Source organism: Rissa tridactyla, chromosome 3 (genome assembly GCF_028500815.1).
Source record: "Rissa tridactyla isolate bRisTri1 chromosome 3, bRisTri1.patW.cur.20221130, whole genome shotgun sequence".
NCBI lineage: Eukaryota > Metazoa > Chordata > Aves > Charadriiformes > Laridae > Rissa > Rissa tridactyla.
Genome location: NC_071468.1, coordinates 5,373,567 through 5,396,754, shown reverse-complemented (window position 1 = coordinate 5,396,754; position 23,188 = coordinate 5,373,567). Strand labels below are relative to the sequence as shown.

The 23,188-nt window shown below is 39.4% G+C and overlaps 1 protein-coding gene across 1 annotated transcript in view; it reads right to left on the bottom strand.

Annotated features, from left to right (window-relative positions):
- The window catches only part of SPTLC3 (serine palmitoyltransferase long chain base subunit 3), an 83,566-nt gene that overhangs the window by 50,970 nt on the left and 9,408 nt on the right, over positions 1-23,188 (bottom strand). Inside the window, exons 2-4 of the mRNA XM_054196101.1 lie at positions 3,397-3,588; positions 1,590-1,744; positions 486-634 (exon numbers count right to left, since the gene is read on the bottom strand). Coding sequence (XP_054052076.1) covers positions 486-634; positions 1,590-1,744; positions 3,397-3,588 — 496 coding nt within the window. The remainder of the gene's footprint in view (positions 1-485; positions 635-1,589; positions 1,745-3,396; positions 3,589-23,188) is intronic.

Here is a 23,188-nt window from a genome sequence, read left to right as displayed (position 1 = left end):
GTATTCCTTAGAGGCACACTAGAAAATTTCTATGTTGTGCCCATTAATGTCTCATGAAACATTACAATGTATTCTTAGAACACGAGATTAAAAAAAAAAATATGTAAAAGGTCATTTTACTAATCAGAACACTCTGTATGTGGTAACCGGTATAAATCTATGATGCAATTAAATTTGCCCTAGAACCATTCTTGAAGTCTCAATGTTTATTTTGCTTCTTTTAAAAATAAGCCTGTTACTTTCCATCATTAAAAATCCCAGGCCTATATGACACGTTTGGTTGTGCTTTCCCAAAAATCAATAACATTTTTCCTTTTAAAAAAATCCTCATGTGATAATGAATAAAACACAGCATCACTTTTAATAGTGAAACAAGTAATTGTTGATGTGACTAAAATTCTCTAAGTATCCAAATCCTTCAAGGTATCTGTAAGAGAAAGCATATAGTTACAGAAACTTTGGTGGCTGCCCAGCTGTTTACTCACCCATTTCCTGTCTGGTACTGCAGATTCCTGTCCCATATTTTTGTAACTCTATGGTCACAGTTTTCAAAGCATTAACATCCGTTTCTGCAAAGCCGAGGTAGTTATAAGAACCCATATTGATTACATTCTTGATAATCCTTCCTGTAAACCTATAATTAAAGCAAATTTTAAAGAATAGTGCTACTTTCCCTCCAATCCCAAATAAATAGAACAGAAAAACTAAAAAAATTTTCCCACCAAATTTTGTTCCACTGTCAAACTCCTATTTGGGAATTTACAATCCTCATACTTTAACATCCCAAAAGTTTGTCCAGCCTTTCTGCTTCCCTGACTAAATACTGCATCCTGCTCAGAATGTTTTCCAGATTCAAGCTGTAGATGGCAATATACCGGTGTTAGGTGAAATGGTGCTTTTATAGATGTAAGTAAATAAAAAAGCAAACAAAGCCAGGACTTTATATAGGGAACAACTTATAGATACTATTTTTTTCAAGTGAATTGTCAACAGCTTCCAGAAAGCCACGAGTGTTCAGACACACACGGAGAAACTACACGAGGAAAATAGTGTGGGAAACACTATGATACGTTCTCAGTAAGCTGAAATACAGTCAACCTACACATTGTCTATGTGGTGAGTTTCCATATCTATTTAACTCGGTAACAGTTGCGATACACTGAAATCTTCAAGGTGTAAACTGCTTAAAACTCACTGCCAAAGACTCACTGTGTAAGTAAGAAGCAACATTTATGCAATGCAAGAAATTCTGATTTAAATCCTAACCAAGGGATGCAACAAATTGCATTGTAATATTCTGACTAAAGGTTTGTTATTATAAATGAAGTGTAAGAAGTCTTACTTGTTCTGAGACAGCCAAACAAAACCCGTTTGTGATAGCGTTCAGTCCCTTCCATGCTGCATTTCCAAACAACACTCAGAAGGAAGGGGACAGATTATCAGCACAGTACTGACTTCAGAGAAAAATACGTTGATGTATATTAGTCAAGGATTTAGGTATGAGGGGCTAAATGCAGTTTTCTGTGCTTTGCAGATGTATCAGGAGTATCCTTATGAAGCTGACGGCTGCAGATTATAAGCTGACTCACCTAAATGTCCAGTTGTAATCATCTGTAACGCGTTCCATGAGGTCAAACTGTGGCCCTGGGACACTGCAAATTGGACGATTCCAGTTATCCCGTATTCTCATATAGAGGTTTCTGGTGTAAAAGTTCTCAAAATCTTGATAAAGTGGCACAAAATCCTGGTTTGAAAACATGCACAGGGTTATGTTGCTAGGAAAATGTCTGCTTCTGTACACAAGTCATTCCCATTAAAAAGGAAAAACTGATTCATTAATAAACAGAGAGCTATAACAGCAACATGTTCCTTTGTCACAAACAACTCCAATCAGCAAATCTCTTACTTTAATTCCCTTGAAATCCAGTGTTGGCTTTTTTTAGGGGGTGGGGTTTTTGTTGTTGGTTTTTGGTTTGTTTTTTTTTTTTTGGTGGTGGTGTTTTGGTTTTGTTTTTTTTTAATGGTCAACAAATTGGCCTAATTCTCCAGTCCAATATTTGGAAAGTTGGAAATGCCAGAACTCACGATTCTTTCACTTGGAGAAACCAGATGTTTCAAATTGAGCATTTTGCTATGTGTGGAGCAGATTGCAAACCTAGGATAAACAACTCATTGGATTTCATGAAATGCTGGATACATTAGATTAAAGCTCGTCCAATGTAATTGATCTGGGCATTATTGGCCTAGACTGGACATACGAACAGCCAGTTAAGACAACTAGTTTGGCTGACAATTAATTTCTATCTATGGATTTTACTTGGAAATTAAATTAAAAGAAAGGTATGGAATCTAAACAAAGTTTTATATGAAACAGCAATATAGCTACATTAGACACTGGATACAATAAACTGATAAAATAACGTGGCACGTAGTTACATATGTGGGGGACTGGAGAATTAAATGAACACGTAATCCATGGTGGACGGCAAAAAGGTTTAACTGGCATGTCTGGAACCAAAACAGCTCAACAAATGGCCAAATCATTAAGTGTATCAAAAAGGATATTCCATGAGAATGCTGATAAAAAGACTGCACCACGATATTTCATTAAGTAGTGCATACATCTTTGAAAAGCCAAAATGGGAAAGAACTTTGCCAATTTTATTTGCAAGAGGAACAGTAACACTATTCGCAGTTTTCCTCTATTATGTCTGGTGTTATTGCAAATGATGGCTCAAACTGCACGCAGAAGGTGGAGCAACAAAAAAAAAAAAATCTACACAAAGTCAGAAGGTATCTGAGCTTGCTGAGGTGCAAGTTTCACTTAGAACTATGCGGGATGAAAAAATTTCTAAGTCAGGACTCGCAAGAATTCAGGCTACATTCACTTTGTGCTGGAACAATGATTCCCGAGTGCTCTGTGAGCAGCACTTCAGCAGATGTAAGGCAGCAATTACAAAGATGTTAGCACTCCCTGTCACCGTGAAGGACAAAGTAAGATAGCCAGATGGGACAAAGAAAAATTGGTATTTAAGAGATTTGGAGAGATGGCATATTTAACAATAAGGCTTCTCTGAGTCTTCTTTTTCTGTGGATTTACCTAATACCCTGAGATGTTATTTTGCTGAGATTGGCAATCTTAGAACAAGGTGAACATCCCTCTGTTGATGGGGATCATCATACATCATACAGAACCCCTCTGTATGATTTTACATACATATATATATTCATACGCATGTGTTTAACCATTCCGCAGTGCATGTCATTCCTCCCATCCCTATGCAATGTTCCTCTCTAAGATGAAAGTTGTCTGCCTTGTTACTTTGGTAGGTTATTGTACATAACTTGCAAGTAGGCAAAAACTCAGCTTTGGATACATGTCTTTTTCATACATACTTTTTGTTGTTCTCTCTCTGTAGCAACGTTGCGTTTTTCTAGTCCCCAGGCTCTCATAAAATCTCGCAGGTAGCCAAATATTGTTCCCACTCCAAAACCCAGGAAAGTAAAAACAGCGACATACATTGGCGCCTGTTCAAAGTGCTCAACAAATTTTTTTTTGTAGAGAGTTCCGTTTGATATGCCATTCTTCTGAAAATATAGAACAGAAACTTGTGATTAATACATTTCATCTCGTCAAAGCGTCAGACCTTAGGCCCCGAGGCAAATCTTTTTCTCTAATACGCCACAAATTAGGAGAGACATTTAGACCTCACAATGTATCAGCTGATGCAACCTATACCTGAAGAGGAGGACCTTTAACACTGCAGTTGTTACTGACCACTGCAAGTATCTTCTATTTTCTCTCCTCTCCACCAATGTCCTCAATTGCAGGTGTCTTCAACACCACTCCCTTGTCTATTTTGAAACATATGAAACTTATGAAAGATTGGCCACATATTATTGTGTAATTGGGCAATTATTTCAAAGGTGATTAAATGGAAACCACGATACTCTGTTCTTGCAAGACAGAGCTATAAAAAGGGAAGGGCAGCATTAAAAACGCACCTACACTGCGCCCATGCTTCTGCAAGTCTTGTGTAACCCATTGCAGCAACTAACCTACGTGCAACAAATCCTGTCTAAAATAGGGCACCTTTGCCATGATGTTCTTCAGATCTGAGGAAGTATCCCAAACAGCTATGATCCCAGCCTCTTATTTCTGTTCCGATTTCACAAACGCTTTTAATCATATTTTCAGCGACCTCTTCCATACTTCTAAGGATACTTAAAAAAAGGAAGGGGGGGAGGGGGGATTAAATAAAGGAGAGACACACAGTCACCGTGCGTGTTGGAATTAGCGTCCTTATTGTGAACGACTTCTCTAAATTTACAACTGTGTGTGGACAAAATATTTTGTCTTGAAAATATTCTAAAGTTTCTAAAGAAACTAAGTTTTTCAGTTGCAATCTTCCCCAACCATATACTCAGTAGGCTTATCAGATTATTCTTTGGAAGAGAGCTAACTCCTTTATTTCTGCAAAATATCATGGCATTTACAGTTAGTTACTGTCTAGTAACAGCCAACATGCCAATTCAAAAATGACAAAATGTAAGCCAGAAAAAAAATAGTGCCATCTGAAAAAAAAAAAAAAAAAAGACACAGGAAATACATTTTTTAGCATATTATAAAGCAAGACCACCAACATATGAAGAAATACCATAAACACGCTGCTGCCTGTGGGATGGATGAACGAAAAAAAGTAGATTATCTATTTATGTAATGAGCGAGCTGAAGTAGAATAATCATATTAACAACTGCAAATTCACGGTACTTGTCAGACCTAGAATATTATTCATCCTCATACTACATTAAAATGCCTTTATCCTCAAAAGATGTTGATTTAGTTTGTAACTTGCTGTCGAATCCTGGATTCACAAAGGTTTCTTGGGAGAGAAAGGGGGGGGGGGGGGAAGTAAAAAAAGAAAAAAAGTTGTAAAAAGGTGTTGGGCACAAGACAGAATATAAAGATTTTGAAGAAAACCCAAAAAACATTGTTGCCAGACTGAACAGAAAACACATTTAGACCTTGCAAAGACTTATCGCTCTGTGAGGGAGAAGGAATGCAGGGCTGGCTCTCACCGTGTGAGGGTACACCTTTGAAGCAAGGCTACATATGCATTCCTACTTCAAGCTAATTGCTCTTTTTGGGCAACATATTTACCACGAAAAATGTTTTATGAGGATGAGTTAAATACATGGTCCATCCCTGGAAGTGTTCAAGGCCAGGCCGGATGAGGCTGAGAGGTGTCCCTGCCCATGGCAGGGGGGGTGGAACAAGATGATCTTTAAGGTCGCTTGCAAACCAAACCATTTCATGATTCCAAGTTATATTTCACGTGAGCCACAACAGCTGTGTGCACAGAGTGACAAGATAAAGTTGGTATTTCATCAAGGATTAAGCTCTGTCACATTACCTTATATTTGCCATGGGCTAAGAGTATGCTTATGGTCATCTATCGCAATTCAATTGACATTGTAGTTTGTCAAGCTGTGATGATGCGATAACGCACCTGAGCCCGGAGGAGAGAATTAGCATGGTGATTCTGTTTATCAATTTTATTAAGAAACACTTTGTTGTTATATATTTTATTGGTAAAGCAATAGGGAAGCTCCTATCAGGCTCCTGAGTTGCAAAACTCTTCTTCCACAGTAAAACTCTTCTGTTGTGGAACTCTCATTTCAGCTGCTGCTGTTTTATGCAGTCAGTATGACATATGTATTTAGACATGTAACCACCGTCACCTACTATCCTTAACACAAACAGCTAGTAGTAAATGGCATCAATAGGAGTAAAGTACTAAGAATGTGGAGTCAGACTGACCCACATTCTCCAGACTATGAATGATGGAAACTAAGAGTCTTCAAATAGTCCAAGGTTAGTACAAGGCTGGGAGAACAAATTCAAAAAAATACAGTGACATCTTGCCTAAAAACTAAAGTGAGGACAACAAAGAGCATTTCATCCATCCCAAAAAGTAGAGAAAGAGTCTCAGGACTGCAGTAACCAAAACAAGTGGATTTGCTACTTCTAGAGAGTGGTAATATGAATGCTTTTGTGCAGCACTTCAAATCCAGGCATTGGGGTACGAGTGACTGACTGAACATCACGAGGAAGTTCAACAGTTTCAGTCAACCTAAACGGTCAGTGGATGAACGGTTAATTGCCATTAGTCAACATTACTGTTGACTTTTTACCTGTTACCATAAAGTTTTACTTGAGAAGAAAGAGGTGGAATTGGAGACTGTGCATTTAAAGCACCTAGACAGCAAAGACAGATGTAATTAAGCTGTTGCTGGCACCAAAATCAAACACAGCTGATCTCCTACACATGCCTGAAATGATTCAGAGATCACTAGTTACACACTAGGTGCTCTGCTGAATTGTACACTCACGAGTGTATTATTATCTGTAATAACACCTGTAGTAGACAGTCCATTTTCTAGCCCCATACATCAACTGTAGCAATCCTAAGCAGCAGATGACTTAGCAAAGATTCTAAAAACAAAAGCAGAGAATGAATGATGCTTTCCTCAGTATATTCTCCCAATTTCCAGCGACTGCTGGCTTTGAGATTTCGTGAGACTGGGGTTGTGTTATCACATTTAGTAGCCATCAGGAGAAAACTCGGAATTTGTTTATCATTTTTGAACCTACAAATACTGTGGAAAAGAACTGTGAATTTTGATAATTGATTTAATCTGTAAAAAATGTATTTCCTTTTTTAATGGTAAAATTGCCTGATCGTTTCATTTGACAATTTACTTTGCCCATTGTTGTCTGTTCAGCCTTCCTACTCAACCAATTATACAACTCATAATTTTCTGAAATGACTTCTGCCTCTCCACTTGTCTCTTCCCAAGGTGAAGAATCTTAATCTATGTAATTCTAGTCTAGTGTCCTTGTCCTTACGCAGATTTAAAAAATTTTTAAAAAGTAATATATTTTAATGCTCAACTTTCTCTTCACTCTGCAAAGTTCAATAATACCTTTTTGAGGTGCAGAGGAAGGGAATGAGAACTGCATACAACACTTGAGGGCACAGTATGGATTTATACATCTGCAAATGATGCTCTGTCTTGTTTTCTGTTTTTCTTTTTTAAAGATTGTTAGCATTCTATTTGTCTTTTTGCCACAGTTCACATTTTCAGAAATAATCTCTTATGATTAAATACATCCTTCCTTGGTTGCAATAAATACCTAATTTAGAGCAAGCTGTTATTTGTGCACTCTTAGGATCATTTCCCCCTCTGATTCATTCATTGTTTTTTATTTTGTCTACTCTTTCATTAGCATTACACACCACCAGCAAGAACTTTCTGCAATGTTTGCGCTCCAGAGCTAATTTTTCACTACCCTGAAGACTTCGCTATTGTCAACACATATTGTCATGTATTCCCCGTCACCCCTTTTTCCAGACCACTGGTGAAAACGTGAGAGACTACAGGTCCAATAAGAGATCCCTGGGGGACTCCCTTCCCTGTATCTCTCTAGGCACCTTTTCAAAAATCTCATCTTATTTGTAACCACCCATTTCTCTGGCAAAAAGACTTGAGCAGCAGTCCAGAGTTACTCAGCAATTTTGTTGGGCTTCCTTTAAAAATCTTGAATTAATACCCTTTGTGTGATACGCTAATCCACGTTTTATTGGCTTGTTTTAAAAATTCTGCTGGCTTTCCAAATCAGAATAGTTTGTCAGTAGTCTGCCACAGAGCAAGTGTAATTTCCAGGCACAAATGCAAGGAAACTACTAATGCAATGTAAAGACATCCATCGCAGAAAGGCTATAGATGAAATCCAAAACGAACGGATGTTTTGCCATGGAAGTTGACAAATCTAGGATTTCGTTGACTTCTCAGAAACCAAAAGCACAATCAGGATATGCAACTTCTGTGTGTTGAGTCTCTGCTCATCTTATTAGACCATGCTGTCTTGGACCCTCTTGATACTGAAGGCCACACTGGGAGCTCAGCCTCATCCCTCTCTAGCACATAGTTACAGAGAACCCATGCCAACAGATTTAGCAGCACCTTTAAACCACAACCACACATGGGTTTCCAATAGGACACTCACAGCAAGGGAATTCCTGGGCAAGACTTTGATGCCAAGGAAGTCAACAGGAAGTCAATGCAGTAAAGTCAGCTTTAAGTGCAACACCTCTCAGATCCCCATATTCTGCAGTTATGCAAAGTATTTTGAAACTCTCCCCTAATGAAGGATCCCTTCCTAAATGTCTTCAGTTTTTAAAATGGAGAAATTATCACTAACAAGAAATCTAACAGTGCTACTAGAATGGGCATCAGTATAAAATACTGACTGCAACGGACACACAATCTTTACCAAAATAGCTTGCTCTAATAATAACGTAAACTAACCTCGAAATCTATTAAGCACACTCCTGGCAACACCTTTATAAAGAATAGTTACAAAACATGATATTTGCACTAGCAAAGAAAAATAAAAGATAGCTATGCAATCGCATGAATAACATTTAACTATTTGTCCATACTACCCTTAAAGCGAGGAGAGAAATTTTCACTGCATTTAGGTCCTGCAGCCTCTGGAATGGTGCTAGTTGGCATGAGCCAGACTCGTATCAAGGGGAGAACTAAGAATTGAACAGCATGGACGTAGTGTCACAGTACTAAACCCATGTGCTGGCCCTGATTAATTTACTAGCAAAGAGTTAACCACTTACGCTGGCGTAAGTTAGGAGTAAACTGTGTCAAGGAAACTGAGACCCGAGAACTCATGTTTTCATGCAAGTCTGTTTTGTAAAGACAACATAAACTCTAAAGAAATCCAGAAATCCCAATCTGCTTTTTGAAACCTCTCCTTAATTAAATATTTTTTTGAGCTATTATGGCCACTTCCATAGCTGTAGGTGCAGACAGCTATATCCTTGAAATAAAACTACTGGGAGAATAATGAAGTCTTTGTCTTTAAATATGAATTCCCCTCTAGGAATAAAATCTGATCCAGAAGCAGATGAAACTTTAATTTTACTCTCCCTTATTTTATTTAAGAAGAAAGTTTCTTCTGTTTCTGGATCAGATGTTATCATGTTATTGCATACAACCTATTAAAAAAGCAATGCAAGCTGACTGATCTACATAAAGCTTCTAAGACAGATATGTATATGAATAGATAGGTGTTGAAAACTGTGAACTGATAGCTGCGTTTGCTCAATATGTGCCAGATTTCAAGGCAACATTGAAATCTTGAGCAAATTAGGACAGTGCATTGCTATAGCCAAAACCTGACAGAAGAACAGACTGATAATCACTGATGCAACATCTGATTGCTTGCAGATGGTTTGGTTCTACACAGATGTTTCCTCCCTAACACTAGAAGAAAAGCATCTGGGACAAGACCCTAAACGTAGGTGATTTTAGACGTCCTAGGATGCATGACACAGCCACATGGGGATGACAGGACCTATAGAGGCCTGTACACTTCTGGAGCAGAAGCTGAAGACGGGGCATCACAGGGTCCCATTTTAGCCACGAGAAGGGCATGGTCCAGCTGAATTCCGCTCAGAGCTTGCCACGGGACAGTCACAGTTGGAAGTGGCTGGTGTGCAGTTCTGTCCCCTATGGATCATTGTCACCAGAAGGCTGGGTGTCAAAGAATAAAACTGTCAGGTTCTATGCAAACTCACCAGGTTGACTCTCATAATCATTATGTTTTCCCCAAACCACCATACCTAGGCATCCATTAGACGCTGGGGGATTCTTAACGATTGTATGCAGTCCCCAGGAAAAGAAAAAAGGAAACTGAAATTATGAAAATCGGAAGATTCCTATAATGAATGTGCTATTGACACAAATCTCTTCAGTTACTGGCAATGATATCCTTTAAGCATGTCATTTCTTTTCTGTTACAACACATTTCAGATCTTACAGGCTCAAGTTTCTAAAACATAAACTAAAAAATGGCTACATGGGGAATTCATAGCTTACTGAGCTATACAGACAAGACTTACATTAAAAATAGTTGTGAAACTTAAATGTCTAGAAGGTGCTAAATGAAGGTAGTGGGCCTCTTGCAATGTGACAAAGCAACAAGAAAGTATAATCTTCACATAACGCAAACTATAAATAGCAAACAAGCCAAAAAACCTTTAGTTCTTATTACTGTGTGTCTGCAGAATCCTTATTTAGAGTGATTATTGATTTCTGCTGAACTTTCAAGAAAAAATATATACCTAGTAGTAAGGCAATTAAATTTACTGATTAAAACCTTGCAGCTTCTCTGCACAAATTCACGTCAGCAAATACCAACAAAGGTGTGAAAAGACAGGACATTCACCTTCCAGACTTGTATCATTTTTTCAGTTGAGCACAAGTGAAACTCTAACATATTCACCTCATAATAAATTCTGTCAGCACCAATCAAGTCCTGCAACACCATGACACTAACACTAAAAAAATACAGATGTGAATGACAAGCACATTAGAAATATAGTGTTAAATAGAAAACACTGTTATATAATCAGGAAAACAACACCCTCACTATATAATTTTCAGACTAACACTTTACTTTGATGCTAAAATGATACTTTTGACTGCAACATAGGAGGTTGGAAGGATGCAGAAGACTTGCTCATAAATAACATTCAGGAAGAAAAGAAGCCGACAAAAATCTAGAGACAGCAGTGGCGAGAGGTCCAAACTAGAAGAAACTTGGAAGGCACACGTTTCATTGTCTTAGTTCTGTAAATCTTTATGCAGATATTTGTATTCATTCAAGAACGTTTCTTAGCCTGGTATGTCAGGATTTGAATTTGTAGCCCTGCGCACACTACAAGCAATGTGCATTCTGGCATCAATGAACGTTTATACGCAACTCTTAAATGGTCTACTGTGTGCAATTTTCACAAAACCTACAGATCAGCACATGTTTTCATCTGGTATGAGCTTAGTCCAGCAAGCAGAAGTGCCCACTGCAGAATGGTCATCCTACAGTGTTTGTCAAAAGAAAAGCCACATACACCTCTTCACAGCACAGAAGCTTAGACTCATGCACACAGACTCAGGACAAACGCCAGTAGCAAACCATGAAAACGCAATATGATGATGGGGATAAAAATCTAAGAAAAGACTACTTTGAACGGTACGTTTCAGAAATTGCAATATAAACCATAGTTGGTATCAGATAGTATCAGTTAAGGCACTTACATCAAACAAGTACACGGGAAATAAAAAAACCTGCACAGTAAGCTCTTCTCCCAATGGCTTTACAGCTGTACATTGCAAGTAATAGCAAGAAACATGGGAAAGAAAAAGGGGTATTTATGCCTGATCCACTTACTACTCTGTTTGCACCACTCCCAGAAAATTCAAAGTGGGCTCAACACAACATAACTAGGAAGCCATAAGGGCAAAGATGGAGCTTAATAATTTCAAATTATTAGAGACAAAACAATGAAGTTCACTACCCAGGGAGATAAGTACAAACATCAGAAGGTATTTCCTAACCTTACAGCAATTACAGAGTAGAAAGCCAGGCACGTTGAATCAGACAAAAGAACTGGATGGAACGCCTAGGTTACAGCAATCCTGACATAGTTCATGGCGTCAAGTTGCAGCAAGTGTTTGCTATTATTTCCAAAGCTTATAGTAAGCTACAAGATTTGCGCTGCCTGGCCACATCATACCACCTCCTGATCATTCAAATCCTGTGGCTTTGGCTTTAAGAATAAACAAACAAACCAAAAAGATGACGATGAAGTGGTATCACTTCAAAGGCTGTAAGTTTCTGCGCATCGCTGGTGATAATCTACTAGCACAGCAAAGTTCTTACAGAACTGATGTAGCATTTAGAAATTCATTCTATGGATCTCATATACATTTTTGACAAGCAACTGATATTTTTTGGGATCAAGACTGTAACCGAAAGGAAAGTTACTTGAAATGATCTAACCAGACTGTTAGCGATTTTGCGCAGTGTGGGTTTTGAGCTAAAATCTACACGAGGCAATCCACCAACTCAATTTCCCACACAGTGACTTGGTAAAGAACAACAGAAAATGTTTTAACTAGCATCAAATTGCTCTCCCTGCAAAATTCCCTTGTGAAGAAAACACTATAGGTGAACAGAGAGGCCTTATGCACTAACTTGCACAACTGAACCATCACTGCATCCCAGAGCTTTTTCCATTATATGTACAACAGCCTCAAACAGGGGCAGGATTTTGCATAGGTGAACAAATGGAAACAGTTTAATAATAAGACACATATTCCCTATCAGAATGGATAAGGAATTCCTGGACTTTCCTGGATTTTGCCAAATGCATCAGGAGCTTCAGTCTTAATGTGTTAAAATTTCAGGAACGGTCTCAGGCCATCATTGGTTCCTGAGATATCAGCACCAGTTTTGATGAAGGCTTCTGGCAGGCATAATACATCAGGTCCCTTGTTAAAGGATCACAAACATAATTTGCAGCATTCACGTTTCCTACCTGAAAGTCGCACATCATTAGAATAATTTGCACATTATTCTAATTATTCTGAGAGTTGCACAGGTTAAGTTGAAACAGCATGCCTTCCAAGACATTCCTATTATTGCAAGAAATAGCATATCATATTTCAGAAAGGTGACGATAGAAAAATCATTACCAATTTTGTTAATGCAATCAGACTCTTAGCTGTATTTATGTTAGCTCTTCCGAGGTAATGAACTACTTTTAAATTATATTTTAATACAGATCTCTTGGCATACCATGGATGGAGAGGATAGTCGTATGAAATACCATAATAAAAAAATATGAATTTAATGATGGGAAAAGCAGAATGTCTCCAGAGCAGCTGGGAAAGAGGCAATCAGGATTTGTGTTGCTAGTTTTACAGGTAGGGGAATTAAAAACTCAGAAGGAAGGCAACCATCCGGGTACACAAGGACCTTCTCTGAGCTAGGATAGCACTTAAGCATCAAAAAAAGAGGCCTAGGGAAAAAAACCCCAACATTCAGAATAAACTCACTCGTTGTATAGCACATAGGTTTTTAGGACAGAAGAGTTCAAGGAAGATGAGGGAGAAAGACATCCTATAAACGTGCCAATAGTGTCACAGCACATCACAGTGGGAGTAAAGTTGAGAAAAGAGAAAATGAATAGCTTGACACCTTCAAACACAAGAGAAGCTGTCTTAAGCAAGAAGACAGGAATTCATTTAAATAATAGTTAGGCAACTTGGCAGCGGTGCCCATGGCATAATTAGTCAGATGGACTATACCAAAGCCCGCATCAGACCTGGCATACGTGATCAAATCAGTGCACCATTTAATTTAACAACTTGACAAGGGCTGCAACCCACCTATCCTGAAATTATCTTGCGAGAACCTCAGAAAGTTTACAGAGTAACCTAGACTCACCAACTTGTGCCTAAGGCAGAAAGGCATTTCTATATATTTTGACAAATGACACCCAATTAATTATTTAGGTTTTTTTTCTCCACCTAAAACTTTACAGAAAAAGTAACATCCTTCTCTAGCTACTTTTTTCTTTGGAAAATATCAAGAAAAGGTGGTTTCAATCTGTCATGATTAAGTAATGCCCACCTCTATACCTATGAGGAACTTACAGGTAGACTCCTCCAGGACCCCAGAAGTGGTACGAGAGTTCTGTAAGCGGTAGTCTCTTCCCACTGATTTCAATTTCTGCCTTGTACAATTGGAAAAGATGATCTGGGCCTTGACGGCTTCTTAATGTCTATTTAATTGTAATGATATTCATGAACCGTTATTAAACTGGCTAATTCAATCTTAGAGTTAACAAAATAATTGAATTCTACTTCAATTGCTTGAAAATGAATAAAAAATAATCTAGAAATAAATTGATACTCTTTTTTTTAGTACATCGTACATTAAAATACTCTTTATAAGTTGTTCCATTAATTATTTAAGTCGTAACACTGAAGATGAGAATGCCTGGCTTTCTCTCCTCTGAACCTGCTGTAACTATCAGGTTTGCAGAAATCATCCTTAAATAAATGCTCTCTCCTAAGGTTTTATAGCAATCTACATATAGACAAAAAAGAAAGTCCTCATCCCACCATGCACTAATTTTCATCAGTAGATCCACGAATACCTAGAGACACACACCTAGAGGCTCTTGATCTTGGCTGAAAAGATGGGAATTAAGAAAAGGGAGCACACCATAAATCTAAGAGACAGAAATCAGGTGCGAGAATACTGAGGGAAAGGGGTCGCTGAAGCATGTTTTGTTGGTTCAGCAAAGGAAGGCATCTTTTCAAATGCATAGCAAGAAGCAAAAAGTCAGTTGAATTAGCCTTTGGATTTGAACAATTTTAACCTGTTTTCTAAGAAAGCTATGGCTTATGCCCACATGCAACCCCTCGGTCTGCAAGTACCCTCTAATAGCTTTCGAGCTCATAGACCAATTTCAATCAAATCTGATGGAAGAACAGACGTCTTCAAGATAAGAACTTTCCTGAAAGCTTCAGGAAAATCTGATCTTGATAGCGCAAAGAGATCCAAATCCATGTGCTGAAGGAAAGACAGTAATAACTTGGCTCTTTAACCATTTTTGGAGTGAATTACACAAATACAAGTGTAATGGCCCACGAGCCAGCACCAACGTAGCTCTGAATAAGGTTCAGCACCTTCTGTCTCTTACCTATCTGGAAAGTGAGAATGTGGTAGGCAAGCTGGGATGTTTTGGGGTGGTGGAAGATGCTGGACACAAAGCAAGATGAAATCAGGCTTCATTAGACCCATTGCTCATGCATGGGAAAAACAGTTGTGGACATTTCACAAGCCTTTGTTTTACCTCCAATATTATTTCTTCTCATATTGCTGTGGGGCAAATTAAAAAACAATACTCAAAACATTGCTGCACCTTGGAAGTAGTTTAAGTAGACATTAGGGTATCTTAACTCGAAGTTTTCATTTATACTGATCATAAAACAGTAGAAATCAAGGGACTTAGGAAAAGCAGGAAATTGAACAGCGGAATCACAGATTTCAGGAGAGAACAACTGTACTCAGAAATAGCAACTTTAAAGGAAGTAAAATTAAAGCTAAAGGGAGTTAGAAAAATGCCAGCCATCTCTTAAGAAAATAATGTTAAGGGCAAAGGACAACCCACTCTAGTGCTACTCAGCACTATGCAGGTCTCGGCTGAAATACTCCATCCTGCTTTGGGCAGTGCTTTTTAGAAAGCAGAGGTGAACCAAACAGAGAGAGCTGGGGAAGAGAAGCATAAAGTCTGGTCAAGTAAGTTCTGAAACCTTGCCAAACATGAAACGTGTAACAGCAAAGACTGAGCACTCTGAAAACAGCTGATACACATTTTGCACAGAGTGAAATGCAAGCAGGTAGAGAGAACCTCTAAACCAAGGATTCTGGAAGAAGGAAGTAGATATATAGAGTTTCTGTTTAAAACTAAGATAAAATTAACACGACATCGGCTTTTGGCAACTGTCTGTATTTGGAGAACTTAAGTCTGTTCAGCAGATCTTACAAATCGGTGAACAAAATTCTGGCTAAAAAGACTGTATAGACTTTTGTGTGTTCTTTTGTGGCCACACAAAACCCGCTGTTACCTCTACCTCATTAACATCTTTACATAGCACTATTCTAGTATCCCAGTCCTCCGAGAGATATGAGAGTGTTTCTCTGACTTTTCCATTAGGATAACAATTCTGTCCCTCTGCTCGTAAATTTGGGAAGTACCAAGACAGACCAACAGTAGGTGGCAAAGCAAAGACTAGGCAGGACCATCTAGAAGGGATGTGCTGAAGCTCTGATCAACCATACACACTCCTGAGCTACCCGACACATTTCAGGAATGACAGAAGATGCCTATACACCAATCTTATTTCTGAAATATGACCATTATCAAAAACCCCAAAAGGAAGGCTCGCTCTCTCTCAGAAAGGAATGTAGTTTTAAAGCCTATTAAAACGCAAAGATTTTAAAGTACTAGTAAAACCAATAGTCTCATATTTCTGAAAAAAAGTTTTTTAAAGTTACACATGATAAGCAAGTCACAGTAAAACTTCACGTAGAAGATAAATAAACCTTTTTCAGAAGGCCTCATGTTTCACCTCTACCCTTCCACATCTGCAAAAAAAAAAGAAAAAATTACAAACAAAGCCATAAGATTAATGCTGTGCCCATCTATAATGGCCGCTACAATTACATTTGTGCAACAAGTCGAATAATGAGCAATGACAAAAGGTGCCCTCTCAACTGCAGTGAAGAGAGGTCTCAAATTTGTTCTGACAACTTTAGTTCATCCAGTAACTACTCTGAGAGGGTGAAGCACACACTTAACATCCTACCACCTAGCAGAGAAAAACACCATTTCCTTCTGAGGAATGTCCACATGCGCAAAGTAATATGATCTCAGTAGCACATCCCATAGTAAAAATCAGTTGTTAAAGAATTAATATAGCTCAGTTACAGCGGGGGAAAAAAACCCACGCTACCTGAGGTCTCATGCACATAAACTCCTCAACAAATCTGTCTAAGGAGATGCTCCTGTAGGTATGCCTGAAACATTCAGATGTTTCAGGCATAATGCTTCATAGCAAATTCTGAAACAATACTAGTATACTCTGATAGCTTCCTGTTTTCCATTCTTTTCCACTCCACAGGGGAGGAAGCTCTGCGCTCCCCTCATTCTCATATAGAAAATTAATCATCCTAAACTGAATTAAGAAATTTTATGTGTCCATCCTGACAGCTCCCTTATGGACTAATGGAATAACTTCAGCATGTCTAAAAAAATCTGATGATAGAAAATCAAGAATGACAAGAGGGACATGCTGAACAACGATCATCATTCAAGAATATCCCCCTCTGTGGGACAATTTCATACCAGATAGTATGGTTGTCTCTTCCCCGTGTCCCCCCCACTCCCCCTGCTCTTTCTTCATTATCATGGATCAATGCTAATCTCTCAGAGCACAGCAGCTACTGGAAGATAAAAAGTATGGTAAAACACTATTTGCGGTTCCTACATCTTTATTTTTTTTCTGCATTCTGCTCGGGAGGAAGAAAGTGGAAGCTCTTAGAACAAAACGGTCGTAGAGCTGCCCAACAGCAGGGACTCTTGAGGCAGAATCCAGGGTCTGTCAGTGGGGGAATACGGCTAAGGCACTGTGAGATCCAAAGAAAGCACAACTCAGGAAATGCTGCTATGGGTGCCAGGACAAGGCCCTAGAGAAACTTCTAAAAAAGATGTATCTTGCTTCCAGAAAAACAGAACTGTCAGCTGCAAAGGCTAAACTATGTAATTAGCTTGAGTTACCTGTTTAAATAATTGCTTCAATTATGGGAGGACCTGATGTTTCCAACGACGTCTCTTACTCTTCTCTTTAACCAGCAGTGCTTCCACTCCAGGCTGGCAGGAGATCACACATAATGCCCTCCGCTGCCAAGCTACGCTCCTTGTTTTACACTAAGTCCGTCCATGTGGCAGGTGATTTCTGCAATGCCCGAAGCTGAGGTCTTGCCTCCGTGACATGCAGGGGCTCCTGGCTCACCGCTTGTATAGGAGCTGGCAGGCCTCCCAGCTGCTTCCTGACGCTGAGTTTTACGAAAGCAAGATACCTTGGCAGTTCCTTCCCTCTGCTAGAGGTAGTGGCTCTCGAATCGGACTCAGCTCAATCAGGGCAGTGGTCTGGCTTGAGTCTTGCCTACATCCACCCAGGAGATGGCAGTTCACATCCCCATGCAGTTGCAGGCTCTAATCCCCAAAGTGTACTAAGAGCTCTAGTTTTACGTCAAGTTAAAAGAGAAATAAATCAGAGGTTTCTCCTTTTGGATGAAAGGAGGGTTTAAGGCAGTTCAGAGCTAAGTGCTCAGTATCCATGTCCACTGGAGCTGTTGTGTGGAAATGCTATAGAAACGTACAGTGAAAGTCACTGGCTTCCTTGAAGGACTTTGAAACGTACCAACAAAAAGCTATGCCCATTTCAGAACAGTCAGAGAAAAGCATGCAGAGAGATTATATGATTTACTGTCAAATACTCCAAAACGTAAATTCTGTTTTCATGTAGTTTACTTACAGGTTTGCCTGACCAAATGCATTGCTGCTCCTTCTCACAGAATCACTGTAAGCCAAAGCATGGGGCTAAAATCCAGTATCCTCTGTTATTTGTTGCTGAACAAAACAGCTAAGAAGTTCTTTTGGAAAGAAAAAACCCTATATAATGGAAGAGTATCCAAACCGGGATTCTACCATACCATTGCTCGAAAAGGTAGGCTTGGCTAGATCTACCTACTGTATGCCAAAATTGCTCGAGGACAGCCAAGTAATAAGACTGTGTCCTATACCATGCCTAGAGAACTGAAAATTCAACTGTCAGAGAGAGCAGTGGTAAGTGAAGATATACTGAAAAGCACAGAAAATAAAAATATAATTACGCTTAAGGTTCAGATTATCACTTTTGTCTTGACTGTAATGGAATGTCAAATCTCAAATCTTTAAAGCACCCTCAGTCAGGTGCATCACACCATGTAGATTATTTGCATTAAAACAGAACATAACCTCTGAGGGAGTAAATTCATGCCAAGAATGGAAAATATGTGACACAAGCATTCCTGCGCTACCAGCAGAAAGGATCACAGACCACAGAATTTTGAAAGACTTTTATTTTCTGTGGCAGCCATTCAAAAAAATCTGACCGCTCCGTTTGCAAAGCAGAGCTGATTTATTTTTGAAATTCCATATACGTCCCCGTGTCTCCAGAGTGAATGAGAGCTAAGCGTGACCAACTTTTTCCTGTGTTACAAACCTCAGTAGAATAATGTGGAAGGCTTGCATTCCTACACACAAAACTGCAACTCTATCCTCATTTCCTAAGATCTCAGTCCCACACAGCCCTCAAATCAGCTTCTGATATCTTAAGAGACATAGCAAAGAGGAGACCACATTTCCCCAGAAATACTACAGCCCAATTTTGGATTTGGAAAGAAAATTGTAAAATTTAAGTATATTCTTGAAGAATGTAGGACGAAATGGATGAAGGCACTCTTACTAGTCCAGATGAACTGAAAAAGTGCGTTGCAAACAGTTACAAATAAGGGTTATGCTAGAATTCTCCTAGTGGGAATATGGTAAAAAAACTGGCGGTAGCAGCCACTGCTGCTTTTGTTTTAACTAAACGTTCAGTCGACACTAATGTATTTCGTTTCAGAGTACTACGTGTTAGTCAATACACATGCTGGCTGTGAAACGATTCATATTTCTGCAGCTACCTGCTTACAAGTCCTATTTCTTTGCTACTTGCAAAAAAAGGAAGAAAAAAAAAAAACAACCACAAAACACCCAACTCCCTTTGAGACTGCAGCTGCTTACAGATCTACATCTTCCCCTCCTTGCACCACTCCTTCCCCTTGGTTTCCTTGCCTTCACCCTGGCTGAAATCACCTGCCACAGACTCAACCCATCCACCTTTCACCTCCTCTTGGCTTTCCCTCTCTAGCCTCTGGCTACGCCGGCACCCGGGCGAGCTCGGCACTCCCCTGACCTAGTTCTCACAGTGCATTTTGCTCCCTCGGGCAGCTCCACCTCACTCCACCCCAGCACCACCTCACCGCTGAACGCAGCTCGCTCCTTGGGACAACCAAGCAAGCCAGACTCTCCAGTTCAACCACTGCTTTATCTATCTCCCCCTTTTCCACCTGACTGGCCGATTGTGACTTGTGAGAGCTTTGTCCCTTCCGTTGACTAATACAGGTTTTACTGACCTTGACTTGAAAGTGAGGAGTTACAAAACTTCAACTATGATTCCTTGTCCCTGATATTGCCACTTGAATAATAAGATATTGTGCCAGGCAGGCATGTCTTATTCACAAGTATGCTTTTCTCATAACAGATGTGAAAGTGGGACCTAAACCCAACTGTTCATTTATAATTGCAACCTGCTCGGCTTATGACATACGTGGCTTTGTATCTAGCTGATGAGTACTCTGCATATGTGAAACGAAGCAATATTAGATAAATTAGATATTATGTAGCTCGAGAATTAATTTTTCTGTTCTAAAAGTGACCAGTATCCATATATAAAGACCTATTTCTGGCAGTTTTAGGGACCTCCTTCCCTTGTAATGTCTTGCATGTGCGTGCGGTTTTGATTTTTTTTTTCCCCAATTTAATTCTCTTTTCAAAATGCAGAAAGTCTCAAAGTCCTAGCAATGTTCTCCCCTACGCAATTGTTAAAAGGGTGTTGTTTATGAGCTTTGCTGAACCTTACATGTTGAACAATATGGGCTGAAAAAAATCCCCCAAATCACAAACTCCTTGAAATGTTAGCCATAAAGCAGGAAGATGTACAGGGATGGAAAAAAGGAAGATAGGCATAAGCAGCAAACAGTAAAGTCTGGAAATTACTGTCAGTCAACCACTGTGGTTACTTACTGAGAAGTGTCAGGGTGCGAAGGTATTTTACCAGCTTCCCAGCAAGACGTGACTCAAAGTAGTTTTCAAAATAGGAAAACTAAAGAACCTTCAACCCAGCCTCTGGCAGTCTTTTAGACCACATTTTTTACACAGAAGTCTTTGGTGGATATCTGGTTAAAAGCTCTTTAGCAGGCTTTCCACACTATTCAAGTTATTCTATGGGTAGCCCTGAAAAAGAAAATACTTGAATTATGATTGCCTAAATCTCAAGGAAGAGCTCTCTCAGATGCCTAAACATCAATCTTCAGCCCAAGCTTACAGGAACTACCGGTCATCAAGTGAGAGGTTTGCATCCATTCCATTTCTGTCTTTATGGTTGTGTCCTGAAATACAGCCCCCCCGAAAACGCCATTGCGGAGTAGGTGAGATGCTTGATCAACAGGAGGTGAACTGAAATCACGCAGCCTTTGTGAAATGGGTAAACACCAGCCAGATGACAACGATGAGTTTGAATCTGCTCACCTTTGGACCAGTCTCCTCTGAAGATGCATGACCAAATTAGAGTTGAATTACTGCAAAAAAATAACATTTAACTAAAACTCAAGTTTCACCTGTATATAGACTGGTAGAGGAGAAATGTCCCATGAGAAATGGGACTTTTCTATCCTGACTTACTAGCAGCAACTAGAACAGGAGACAGGTAAACTGCTTTGCACAATACTGATAACAAATGACTGGCATTTGAGAAAGGGGGAAGACTTTGATGGAAACCCCTGTGAATGAAGGTACACCTAATAGATACTGCTCCTATGTGTACTGAGTATTTTACAAGAAAAGGCCAGAAAATAAAGTCTTTATCTCAGGAAGTTTACAGACTACATAAATTCCAGAGAAATGCAGCGATAAGACGCGCGCCATGCAGAAATGAGAGCAGAAGTACACAGAGCGCTGTGAAGTCTGGGAATAATAAATTCTGGGTTTCTACCTGTGTCTCATGTTGACTAACTTTGGCGTCAAACAAAGCAACACACTGACAGAAACTTCCTTCTCATTTGGGAGGTAGATCAAACCTCCTTTCTACTGCAGATTCTCGGGGTACTGGAGGAAGGAGTTCACAATGCAGCTTCTCTTTCAGCGGGGAATGTGCAGGGCCTTTCTCCTGTGCCCACCCGCCTACTTTAAGGAAAGAGTGGATGATATGCCTCTGTCAAATCTGACTGAAAATGGCCAACTATTTCACAAGTTGTTAAGGAGTTGACAGACAGTATCACTAAATACGTCTTGTTTCTATAGGAAATGAGGCCAAAACCAACTGAGATTGTATATTGTTACCACGCTGAAAGAACAAACTATGCAGGTGTTTTTTTTTTTCCCCTCATACAACACTCCCCTTCCCCATCCAGATACATTTTTGACACTTATAAAGTGTTCAGCAAGGCATAAAAATAAGCATGCCTACCTGACATTTTAAGAGTTTGCATAACTTGTCATTGAATGAAATTTTGTTTCCTGTAAATGTTAATATCTTTATAACAAAATCACAGGATTACAATGCTTTGCTCCTCATCAGATACGTACTGAAACAGTCAAAAAAGCCAAAGTCTCTGATAATACTACCGACAAAATCAAATGAAAACATGCTTCACTTCACTTACATAAACCCGTGTAATTCTCAGCCCACACGCGAGACAATTTTTCAAAAGGTCTCCAGCTATACTGAATCACAGATATAAAAAACTACTAATAGTACCTTATCTCTGCAAATTTTAAAATATTTTCCACCTATTGATGGGTAAAATTCATTTTTACCTTCTGATTTGCTTGCTTTAATCATGCTGTGCTGAAAGCATAAAGAAGTTCATGCCAACATTTTCAAAAGCATCAATTAATTGATACTTTGGGCTGGGGGGGGGGAAGTGGAAGCTGGCCGAGCTCCATGTTTGATCTGTCACGCTTGGAAATGCTGTCTTGTTCATTACTCGTAGAGAGTCTGTTGACTTTCACTCTTGTGTAACCTCCAGAGATGGACCCCTAATGCAAAAGCCACAGTGATTTCTTTACCAAGTCAAAGAGGCGACGACAGGACTTCCTAAGACAATAAAGAGAAAAGATTTGTCTAGTCACAACAGAAATTTAGGAAGAGCCAAGATGCTGATGAACTGCAGAGAAATGCTTGTTGGAAATGGGGCAGGTGAACCTGTGTGCCTGGGAAGACATTGTACGTGGAGGGAGATAGAAGGCTCTTGTAGACATTATTTTCTGCTGAAAACTGCTGCTGTAACAAGTCCTCTGCTAGGTTTCTACACTGAGTACCAATGCCCAAGGGCCAGGACTTCGGGGCCAGCCTGCTCAGCATACAAAACCAGGATAGCCTCCTTGCAGCCTTTCTTGATCCCATGTATCTCTGGTTAAAGACACTATCTTTTGCAGAATTTTATTTCTTTGGTTTTCACCGGTGAGCAAGAGATGTGAGGAGGCCAATTAATTCATTTTCAGGCATGCAATAAATTACAAAAGGGGACAAAAGGCTTAACCCAAGGTGAAACTGAATTTTATTAAAGCTGCTACTCAGTTCCCAAAGCAAGTGTCTCCCGTCTCAGGGCACAAACTTACTCATAATTACTTTGCCAAGTCTTACTAATGCACACAGCATATCCAACGTTTCACGTTACTGCACGTCAACATACTGGTTCCATCAATATACTTCCGAAAATAAAGACAGATTACAGAATTGATAAGCTTTTTATCCCTTGAAAACATGTGTAGATTTTAAGAACAAGCAGGTAGACTTAGCATGTATCAACAACATACTTGT